The sequence below is a fragment of the Biomphalaria glabrata genome, chromosome 15 (genome assembly GCF_947242115.1).
Source record: "Biomphalaria glabrata chromosome 15, xgBioGlab47.1, whole genome shotgun sequence".
Classification (NCBI taxonomy): Eukaryota; Metazoa; Mollusca; class Gastropoda; family Planorbidae; genus Biomphalaria; species Biomphalaria glabrata.
Window position 1 is genome coordinate 8,358,703 of NC_074725.1, and position 12,325 is coordinate 8,371,027.

At 32.3% G+C, this 12,325-nt stretch overlaps 1 protein-coding gene across 6 annotated transcripts in view; it reads right to left on the reverse strand.

Annotated features, from left to right (window-relative positions):
- Nucleotides 1-9,907, reverse strand: part of LOC106057204 (serine/threonine-protein kinase 26-like) — a 33,836-nt gene extending 23,929 nt beyond the window's left edge. For 3 of the 6 annotated variants that reach the window (XM_056011865.1, XM_013214311.2, XM_013214310.2), the window contains exons 1-5: nt 9,745-9,906; nt 1,957-2,111; nt 1,669-1,746; nt 1,100-1,333; nt 670-835 (exon numbers count right to left, since the gene is read on the reverse strand). In XM_056011865.1, coding sequence (XP_055867840.1) covers nt 670-835; nt 1,100-1,333; nt 1,669-1,746; nt 1,957-1,974 — 496 coding nt within the window. In that variant the 5' untranslated portion in view covers nt 1,975-2,111; nt 9,745-9,906. Of the gene's footprint in view, nt 1-669; nt 836-1,099; nt 1,334-1,668; nt 1,747-1,956; nt 2,112-9,744 lie in introns of all 6 variants that reach the window. The other 3 variants (XM_013214309.2, XM_013214307.2, XM_013214308.2) reach the window with 2 other exon arrangements.
- Between the last annotated feature and the right edge of the window lie 2,418 nt (nt 9,908-12,325).

The following is a 12,325-nucleotide window of genomic DNA, read 5'->3' on the forward strand; positions in this document are numbered from 1 at the left end:
CAAACCTAAAGATTGCTCAACCAACATCATTATTAAAAACTACCTTAGTTATACATAAAATTTTTCAGTGAAATGACAGCATTGAAATCAGCAGTTACTAGTACTGCATCAAGCAATCCGATTATCTGGTATACAGCTCCAGACAGTTGCCTTATTTTACTATCCAGCCACATCCAACTACGGAAAGATATCTAAAATTTCTATGCATGCACCCTTATTTAGGACTTTAACATATATATGTATAAAATGAAATTGTGTAGTGTATTAATTCTTAAACCCTAACCCTATTACATGTAATGGATAATTATGCTTATATTTTGTCTTTGAGTTTTGAAGTTGAGACAAGTTTTTCCAAAATTGTAAAAAATGCATGAGACTATAACCGATGATTGTTAGCCCAAGTGTTAGGTCATAAACAACAAATTTTTAAATTTATTTTATGCTCAGAAAGGTTGAATGTACATACTGTGATCAAGACATACACCAAAATATCTCTTTTAAAAATTTCATTACCAAGATAGTCTATTTCTATGACCAATACAAGTTTTCTACACAAGGGAGAGAATAACATGTTAGGGATTTTAAAAAAGGGGTTGAAGATAATGAATGCATTTCAAACTATAACATTACACAGAGACAATCATTTCAGCAATTTTATGCCTTTGTTACCTTTGATATCTCTATGGAGTTTACGTTCTGAATGTAAATAATCCAAGCCTTTCAAAATCTCTCGTAATATGATTGCAATGTCATTCTCTGTAAAAGTCCCAGCTTTCATCAAGTCTAGTGCAGATCCTCCTCCCAAGTACTCCATAATAATCCACAATTTGGAGCCCTTGAAAAAAAGAAACAAAAAACTAATGTACTTTTTAGTATCTGGTTTTCAACCTAAAAATGTAAAAATAACAATGTAACTCAATTTATGGTAACAAAAATCCAATTCCAATAGTTGTGTTATTTTTAAATTAATGATAATAATAATAATAATAATATAAGAGTGACAGACACTTTATTTTACAACTTAGGAGTAAGAGTCAAAATATAATTGATGATTGAATAGTCATTGTACATATAATACTGACTAAGTGTTAAGACTAACTTTTAGATAGGAGCCATAATATTTCGTGACATAGGGACTGTCACACTGTGAGAGGACCATAATTTCCTGTTGAATGTCTTCTATCTCATCTTCAGCCTCCTCTAGATCAATAATTTTGATGGCCAAAACCTCTTTTGTCTCAGTATCAATTCCTTTGTATACTTCTCCAAAAGAGCCTTTGCCTATCTTCTCCAGTTTTGTGAAACGAACTTCTGGGTCTATGCTAAGGCGACCCTGTCAAAAATCATCATTGAATATTAAATTAAAAAAAAAAAATGGCAGATATTTTTTTTAATTAATTAATATTAACTGAGCATCTGTACTCACAATTATTTTTATAAATTTCTGTTAAAACCCTTCATTTTTTTGTTGCCAAGTTAATACCATACCAAATGAATAAAAATGTCATTCAAACTAGTACTAAGGAAAAAAAAAAATAACCTCTTGACATTTGCAGAGTCAACTTAACAAACATGACATGAACATTTAGCCAAATAGAATTAATTCCTCCAAATTGCAATGAAAAGAGACTGCATTTAGCACCAAAAAAAAGTTAATCATTAACATACATGTACATCTCTATTGGTACTTTTCATGCCAGGCTGATGTTTGGTCCTAAGGTCTTCCATCTGGTGACTCATCAATAACTGAAATGTTTCAAGTACTAGAGTCAGAAACATAATTAATCATTCTTCAGAGCTCTCTAATTAGCAGAAAAAAAAAAACATAACAAAAAGAAATAAAAGGGTTTTTTTTATAATTCTTTAGTAAAAAAATGCTACTTTTGAAATTATTTTAAAATGTTAGTATGTGTATAAATATTTTAACAAAAATTCATAATGTTAAAATTTCAATACCTGTTGACTTTGCATCATTTCTTTTTGTTTAAAGTAGAACTATGTGTACTATGTCTGTATTTGAGGATGTTACTGTACAATCTAATCAATTCACTCACTATTTTTAAATCAGCACATCAAACACTATATAAGTATGGACCAAGTTGAAGCTGAAACTAAACAAAAATATTTATAAGTAACTACAGGGTCTTTTATAGTATCAACAAGCAGTTTAACAGCTACCCTTGTGGTGAGAAATATTAGTGACTGGAAATGTAAAGGTTATGAATGGAAAAGTGGAACTTAGTCTAAGAAAAGGTGTTACATCCTAAACCTGGTCTTTTTCTTAGTCTAAAGGTTTTATAGAAAAATGCAACAGAGGCATCTTAAATTGTACATATCTGACATCTAAGCCAGTTATCCATTGATATTAAATAGTCCTTTACTTAAAATAAAAAGTAGATACTCTATCATGTTGTCAAAAAACAACAAAAACACTCCCTAGATTAAATAATTGAATATAAAATTTTCCTTTTTTCTTTTATTATTATTATTGATTTTGCTAGTTGTTCCATCTTTCCACCAAGTCTAATATTCTGTGAACATAATTAAACAGATCATTAGTTTCCTCATTTAGAACACTGGAAAAAAAAAAAGACCTTTTGCTAAGCCAACAAACTAGACCAACACTATTTGTCAAAGGTATAATTTCTACTTAATTAAATATATTCACAATAGAGAACATTTATACATTTTTTTAAGAACAGTATTTAAAACAGTAGGCTACAGTTTATTGTTTGCATTATACCTATTAACTATCCAATTGTTACTATAACATGTAAATTTTTTAACAAGACACCAAGAGTAGACTATTTCAATGTAAAACAGATTGGACCTACACATTTATAATTCCTTTTTGAAATTGTGAACAAAAAAGTTTTACATGAATAAACACATACATATAAAGTTTCGCAGAACAAGGCTTCCACAGGGATATCAGCATCGGAGGCATGACAAAAGTGTCAAAAGATTTTTTGATTTTTGTTTCTAAGCTATTATCTCAGACAAAAGAATAACTGTCCAGAAAATCCATGCTCCAAAGCAGCACTTGCATACAACTCAGTACTAAAATCATACTGATGCAATCCTAGGTCACAGCGACTTTCCTGTATGCTTTTACTCTTACTACAGAATTAGAGTGGAGGATCCTAGCCATAGAATCAAGATGCTACAGAAGGATTCTAGTTATCACCTACAAAGACTGCATCAGAATTGAGGAAATCCAAAATAGGATCAAAATAGTGATGACCTTCTAACAGTTGTCAAAAATTCAAGCTAATAAAAATTCAGCAATAAAACAAGATATACTGGGCTCCCTAACACCTTCATGCAACGGTAAACAAAAGAAACGATGCAAAGACAATATCAAAGAATGGACAGGCAGGCCTACCATTGAAAGCAACTCCAAATCTGGCAAAAGACAGGAATGGAGAGAGATCAGGTGTAGTGCTTCAGTGATCTAAAAGACTAAGGAACTACACTGTGGTGAAGGTGAAAGTTGCCATATGCTTTTAGCACTAAGCCAAAGCAAAAAAAAATATTTTTTTAATCAATATTTCAATAATCAATATATACTAGATCTAGACTATTATTTTGTATTAAAACTAATTGAATAAATAAAAAGCATAGTTAAAAAGCACATTTGCCAGTCCTCAGTTATTTTATAAATTTCCCTTCATTGTATTGTCTGACAGGTTTTAAGGGCAGTGTTTATGGTTTATCTGCCAACTAAGATGACAGATAATAACTTGTCCTGATATGATGTTACAGTGAGATTGGACTATAAACAAAGTTAAATGTAAAAATTCTCCAACACCAAAATTGGTGTGTAGGCTAGTATTATATGTCTTCACCTGGTTTATCTTTTATAGAGAAACATTAAACCTTTGCTAAATTGATGATAAATCATGGAATTTGTGCTGAAGTGTTGGGAAACAGCTAAAATGCTAAAAGTGAACACGGTTGGTAACAAAGATCTATGTTAGACAAGCATACAGTGAGGTGTCTGCAAGAGACTCTGAAGGTATAGTATAGTATGCAAGTAAAAAGTAAAATTTAAAATTATAGATCAAAATAAGAAAATCTAGATCAAAATTAGTAGTGAAGATTGTCTATCAGACCTATATCTAAATCTAATCTAAAATTTCCAGAGATGTATGTCACTAGGCCCCATTTATTAAATGAATAAAACCTTTTCCCGCGCTTTTACACCAGCGTAGCTCATTTCTTTTCTGCCTCGATAGAGAACAACATCGGACAGATAACTTAAGACTATTTTGTGTTAATTGTTTTGTTTTTTTTTGTTCGTTTTGTAGCCGATGAAGGCCTCGTCGCCCAAACATCCTTTGTTTTACTTGGTCCGGCAGGGTTACATATATGCATGTTTTTCTAATTTTCTATACAGTCGTTTACCCCTGCAGCAGTAAATCTTTGTTTTTTGAGTCTTTGAACCCCCTATTATATAGTGCACAAACAGTTCCTAGGCCCATCAGCTAGCCTTCCATCTTGCTGCACAATAGTGCCCCCCACATATACACACAATATTTTCAATTGAAAGGATCTTTCTCACAGAACAGTTTGAAAGAAGAAACATCACTATTCACAACACATTATAGTCCACAACAAAGTTCACGCTGTATATATCTAGATATATTTTTTTTTTTTTTTTATTTTGAGACATAGATCTAGATAGACACCTTAAAACACATTAAGCATCTTCTAATAAAATGGCTGTCTTTGAATTTTAAGAGAGCATAACAATACCTGATAGCCCTGCTATGCTACTGTTGAAATAGTTTGATATTGTTATGACATGATTAGGAAGTAGTTAGGAATTAGTTATTTGTTTCGGGAATAGGGTAAAGTTTTAATAAGCGACAAGTGACGTGACAGATCTTTTAAAACGAAGAACGCTCTAAACGACGCTAGAAGGAGGACGCTAATTGTAGAGTAGTAGACTTGAGTACGACATTATTGACATCGGATGATTCCCTTTTGAGTATTAAACATATTTGTAGAACAACATATCAGCGTCGACTACCTATTTGATTGTTTCGGCCTTTCGCCGGTGTTACTGAAGTGTTGAGTTCAGCGTTATCTACAGTCAGATCTTCTAGACAGATTGTCAAGAAGCAACACCGCGCAGAGGTCTTAACAATATATATAATATGCGTCTATCACCTTAAACACTTAAATCCATCAATAAACCGCCTGCAGCTACACAATTGCTTATCCCTCAAATTCTACGTCCCCTTTATTTTTGTCTCTTTCATCCTTAAATCGAATGGCTCGCAAATCCCTATTATGGAGTATGCACCTGACCTTTCTTAGCCCCATTAGTTGTACCCTTTTTCTCCCTGCGTTATAATACCACCCACATTTACACACAATATCTTCAAATGAAACACCTCTTCTTGTAGAACAGTTGAAAGAAGAAAAATCAATATTTGCAAAACTTTACATATATATATATATTTATTTTTATGTTGTCTAGTTCTAGAGATGAAACTTATTTGGAATAACCAATCTTCACAACCCCCCCCCCCCCCCCAAAAAAAAACAACACTTTTAACTTTTAATAGGCCCTTAATCACTGTGACAAATTTTTAGGACTTTAAATTTTAGCTTTAGAATAGAGGCATACTTGTAGATCTAGTCGTTTTAAAATTGTTCTATACATTATCATTAATTAGTCTTTAAATTTCTAATTGTATTAATTTTCTTCACACACACCCTCTTTCATACAGAGATGTAACTGAGATGTACAAAAGCGCATTAACTCTAACAATTATCTACACCTAGGTAAGAATTACATTAATACTAATAGATCTAGATCTCTGAAGAAACAAAAGACAAAATTTAATGGAATGAAAAAGGTACAGATTAAACTAGATTCTAGATATATCTAGATCTAGAGTCTACACAACACACTAACTAGCTTTACCCTACTATGCCCAAGCCCTAAGTAATACATGTCATAAACTTTCATATTATATTGAGATTATCAATCATTATCAATGTGATTTAAACTAGATTAACTAGATATATATATATATATATAATCTATATTCTATATTATAAAGTAGAATGTGTGGTGTATGTATGTATGTTACTTATAGACATCAAAACCGCTTGACCAATCTTGATAAAACTAGGCAGGAATGTTCCTTGGGTACCAACTTAGACCTTAGTGAATGTATTGTAGCCCTAAAACAAATGTAAGACCCTCAAAAAAAATAAAGTTGTCCGACTCTATTACAGCTATAGTATTTTATGGATCTAGGCCATGTCTACAATGTTGACATAAGAAAAGATAGAAAGGATTTAGACCTAGATCTAATTTTAAGAAATACACTTTGCGCAGATAGTTTTTTACTTTGACATGTGAAAATACAAAAGAAGATTCATTGATTTCATTATGTAATAAAATTAACCTTCAATTTTGTGTTTCAAAAGCATTTTTTACATAAATTAGTTCCTGATATCTGTGACTACAGATTTCCTGACGAACATTCTTTCATTAGACAATACCGTAATGAATCGCGTACTAAATATTAATTCGTTTAATTGTTTACTTTATAATCCCATCCCTAGATCTAAAACTCTAATTCAACTCTAAGATGATAAAACTTCTCTTCGCACAGATAGTTTTATACTTTAACACATAAACATATTAATTGAAGTCCATTCATTTCATATTTTGATCAAAAAAACATTCAAATTTGGTTTTCTAAAGCTACATTCGTTTACGAAAGCTGCGAAGCCGAGTTGAGATAGGCCTAGATCTATATTCAATCATGAATCGCGTACTAAAAATTATTTCGTTTAATTGTTTACTTTATAATCCCATCCCTAGATCTAAAACTCTAATCCAACTCTAAGATGATAAAACTTCTCTTCGCACAGATAGTTTTATACTTTAACACATAAATATATTAATTAAAGTCCATTCATTTCATATTTTGATCAAAAAAACATTCAAATTTGGTTTTCTAAATCTACATTCGTTTACGAAAGCTGCGAAGCCGAGTTGAGATAGGCCTAGGTCTATATTCATTCATGAATCGCGTACTAAAAATTATTTCGTATAATTGTTCACTTTATAATCCCATTTATTTAACAAAGCTATCGCTCTTTTTGTTTTTAATAGATAAGAATGTATCAACTTCGGGTAAACCATTTTCGCAAAACTAATTTTATTTTCGTAGCGAAAGAGAAATAACGTGAAAGGATCATTAGTTACGTTTAACATACATCTAAATCCAATCCACTAGATTATTCAAAAGCAAATGTTTTAATTTTTAAAAAAATGGATTTTCCCCTATTAGCTATTTTGATTTGATAGCTTCATTCACACTATTTTTACATTGACACATTCGCTTTACTTATTACATTATTATTTCGTTTAATTGTTTACAAAACACTCTCAGTGACTATATCGACAGTAATGCGCAAATAAAGACCAGCGGGTCGCGGGTAACATATGTCTAGTATATATATATATCTACAATTTTTACATTTTTATTTTTTTTTTATAATTTGTTTTCAACTGTTTTGTAAACTTGTAAACCTTTAGACTTCAAGAATCTACAAAGTCTTTAGAGTCCTAAGTAGAGTCTAGTCTAGATTTGACTTTGACTAGATCTAGATAACTAAGATTCTAGACTAGAATAATATATTATTATAACTTAATATATAAGAATATCATACTAAATTTAACTAAAATAACTAATCATATTATCATATAACCATTCACATACTTGACATACTGATTGATACTGAATTCTGAATCATATTCATGTAATCAATTGTAATCATATAGTGATAGTGATATAGAGTAGTTTATTTAATTCAGACATTACATGAATTCGGACATTCGCTGATTTTGTGGTATAATTTTTTAAATATTTATTATAAAACTAGCGCACTGTTATAGTGTGCTTGTCCATTTTCCAATGATTCTGACCCAATTTCCTTCCCTTTAGCTGTCTTTTTATGTAAGAAAAAAGAATTTCAAATTTGTAAGTCAGGTTGTTGTTTTTTTCCTATGTTGCCCGAGTGACTTTACCTCTTCCTAGGATTAAGACTATATTTTTTTATTGTCTAAGTCTATACTAATGAGCCCGGCAATATTTATTCTGTTTTTGGAGCTGATTTATTTGATTCATAAGCCAAGTTGTTTAATTCCATAAAAAAAATAAATTAATAGGTTGTCCGAATTAAATTACGATTTTCTTACTAAAATTTATTTCAGACAGCCAGTTTTGGACATCAATGTTAATCATCTTATATTATATTTGTTCATTTGTTGTTGTTGTTTTTTATATAGAGAATAAATGGGCAAATGTTTGGAGTGAGCTTGGTACATTGAATGAAGTTAAATGCTTAGATCTAAACCTACTAGATAGATCTAGATTTATATAGAGAGAATATAGAGGATTCAGTTAGGCAAGAATGGCTATCCTAACCTGTACTATACTACAAAAGATCATTTGTATTAGAAATTTATTAAATGAATAAACAAAAAATACAAACATTCAACATACATCTAATCATATGCAAACATAAAAAAAGTCTATTATAGAAGTCAGTATCCCAGTGGCCTAATTTAGGTAGAATTTAAGTGTGTTCATATTTTTATTTTTTGTGTTCGTATTTATGCATAATTTGAGAACATCTTTTAATGATTTAATGTGAGGGGCTATGCCTGGGGATCTTAAAATTTAGTTAATGTTAATATAGAATTAAAATCTGAGTTTATTGATGCCTACATATAGAGACTGTCCGAAATAAATTATATAAATGGTGTCCGGAATCAAATAATGTGGGTCAAATTTGTCCGAATTAAATAAAAACACACAGCCTCTTTGACCTTAAATATAATAACAAATATAGGTTAGAGTTAGAGGTACAAATATAAGTAGTCATCCTTATTCTCCTTAAACTAAAGAAGATTTTGATACTTCATTGTCAAATAATGCACTGTCAAATTCAAACTTGGGCCTATAGACTATAGGTGTCCGAATACCAACTACTCTGACTCTAGATGTAGACAATATTCAAATATACTATTAGTCAGTCATAAAGACTAGAACTAGATCTAGACTAGAGTGACTAGATGATGACCAAGACTTCTTATTATGATATTATTATTATATTCAATTTTATTCATAGAAAATTAATCTGGGGTCTGGAATTAGAATAGAAATATAATATACTTAACTAATAGTAATACTAATCTAGATTATTCTAGATCTAATACACTTGTGACTTGTAATGTAGTAAATAGAGAGTCTAGACTAGATCTAGTAGAATCTAGACTAGAGACTAGTAAGTTATTATAAGTAGATCTATAAGTTACTATAAGTTTTTAAGTATTAAAAAAATTATTATTATAATAATAAGTGGAAGACACGATATCGCCGCATTATTATGAATATTATGATTATCGGATAAAAGTAAGTAAATTCTAAAATTGTAAAGTAATTAATTAATACTAGAATCTAGAGTAGACTCAGTAGAGAGAGTAGATCTAGACTCTAGACTAGTCTAGACAATCAGTGACAGTCACAATCTCATGAATCTCAGTGAATCTGACAAAGACTAAGTAGTAAGTTAAGTAAGACTAAGACTAAGACTAAGAGTAAGAAGTAAGACTAAGACAAAATTAGATCTAGATCTACATCAACATTTAATATAGATCTAGAGGTCTAGACTAGATCTAGTGAAGGCCAATCAGTATAGATCTACCTGATAAAGTGTTAATTTATAGTTGAGATGTATTGAAGTATTTTGTAACCCTAAACATAACCATGTTCCACAGTCTTAGTTAAAGTTAGTTAATCCATTATTCGCTGACAACGAATCACTTCCGCCATCTTGTACAAGGGTGTGTCGTTTGTCACAGTATCAATCTGCGAAATGTAGTTCTGGTGGTTTGCAAAAATATTAAGATTTCCTGAATTGAAAATATAGTTTTGAAATACTAAGCTATTTCCAAAATTCATTCAACGATTTTAACTAGATTTCACAGAATTTACACGCTTATTACCAAAATAAGCTCATTAATACATTTTACCTTTAACCTCTAGAAGGTGAGAGACCCAAAAATAGCCAATCAATCGGTATGACACGCACTTATTCTCCAATATAAAAGTAGACTAAAAGACATTCCTAAAGAAATAAAAGGCTAAAGGATCTAAATGTAGAGCTAGACTGTTGACGCCCTTTAGTGGCGTAATTGCTGCGGTAGCATCTAGATCTTCAGACGTCCGTAGTTGGGGAAAAAAAGGTGGAGGCGCTTCTCTGAGAAAAACGACAAAATCTTAACTTCATTGCACGACATAAATATAACTAGGAATGGTCGGAAGAGCAATATAAGAAGCACCTGGGAAAAGTTCACGAGAGCAGATCTAGGCTATAGTACAAACAAGGAAATATATGTGATCCACCATATGATATAGGCAGGAGGCAATTATTTTGTTTGTTTCGGATGTTCGTTCAGAATTGAAGATTAATATTATCTAAGCCCAAAGTTCCCGCAGAACTCCTTGGGATGACGGCGGGAAGGAATCGATTTCGATTCGGGAACATCGAAACGATAGCACAGAGCGTATACCACACGAACAGGCACTTGGCAGTCATCCGTGGAGGTAGCCTAATAGCATCATTGCGAGCCCACACAAACAGGCACTTGTCAGCCATCCGTGGAGGTAGCCTAATAGCATCATTGCGAGCCCACATGAACAGGCACTTGTCAGCCATCCGTGGAGGTAGCCTAATAGCATCATTGCGAGCCCACATGAACAGGCACTTGGCAGCCATTTGTGAATATAATAGAATCATTGCGAGCCATCCAATCCACCAAGCCATTCCCTAATTTCTTAAAATTTATTTTAACTAATTAATTTATTTTTAAAATTTACGCTGTCAGTTTGATGGCTGACTGGTCGTGCGGTTTACGCGCAGGACTGTCGTTTGGATTTATCGATGGTCCCGGGTTCAAACCCTGCTCGCTCCCATCCCCCGTCGTCCTGCGGGGGGTTTGGATTAGGAAGTCAACTATCTTCAACTCTAAAGGAACATCCGAAACATGTAAAACATTTTACAAACATTTTGGTTTCGCGTAGAGCTGAACTACGAATACAGGTCTAACTATCACGTAGACTTTAGAAGGCCTGCGCGTTTTGTCCCAGACTTGACGAATAGAATAGGGCTACTCCCTTCAACTGGACGATAGAAGGTTGGAGAATAAGCCACTTCCTCTTGACTTGAAGGAAAATAAACCCATATACGCGCATATGTAGGGTGTTCAAAGGAAAGCTACTTAAACTTCACAAAATCAAATGAAGTTTCATATTATGACGCATCGATAATGATTAATTATGGTCACAATTAGTATTTTAAAAGCCGTTAAATTGTAATCAGTTTAAGGAGTTAGGCCTAGATGTATGTCTATAGGAGATGGAGTCGGTGTTGATTCGATATCTCGCCCTCGATGGAAGAACGCTTTTTCGAAATGCTTTAATTAGTCTGCCCAATTTCCAGGGCTGAGTTTACCTATTCGTTACACGAGCTATAACTTAGAGCCCCAAAGAAATAGCCTATTTAGATTTGACGTATAATACTTCGACTTATATCCCAAGTAGCTTAGGGCCTTTCAATTGTAGTTGTATCCAGCACTGCCATTGTAACGTGTCACGAATGTCTCTGCTGACTACCTATGTAACCTATCTATATCTTCAGCAAACATAACTATAAATCACAGGCGTGGTTTGGCTGATTGATCTTTTTACCCCCAATTCAGCCAACACGCCTTATAATATATATGCCTATAATAAACATGACTAAACAGACCTTCGATCTTTGACGTGTAATTTTGTATAGAAATATTAACGGAATCATTAATAACAATAGGATCAACATACTCTTTTACCTGCTGTTTAGAGAAAGATCATTGCCGAATTGATGATTCAGCTGTTGTTGTTTTTTCGTGATTTAGACCTAAAATTAAACTATTAGACCTATCAATTATTATATATATATAAATATTTTAAATTTTACATTTGACCTGTAAACATTCAATCTTATTGTGCAAAAGCGTAGGTGATGTTTCAGGTAGAACGGAGGCACTATTATGTGGACTAGTTACAACAATTGTAAAGATAGTTAACAGTTCTATATAGATCTATATAGATATATATATATTGATAAATAAACACATTCGTCTGCTGCCTCAGGGCCCAGCGCCTGCGGCCTGGCAGGGGCCCCGCAATCTAGCCTACATTTGGCATATCACTATCAGTCATGGTGCTTGTCCAAGGCTTTAAAA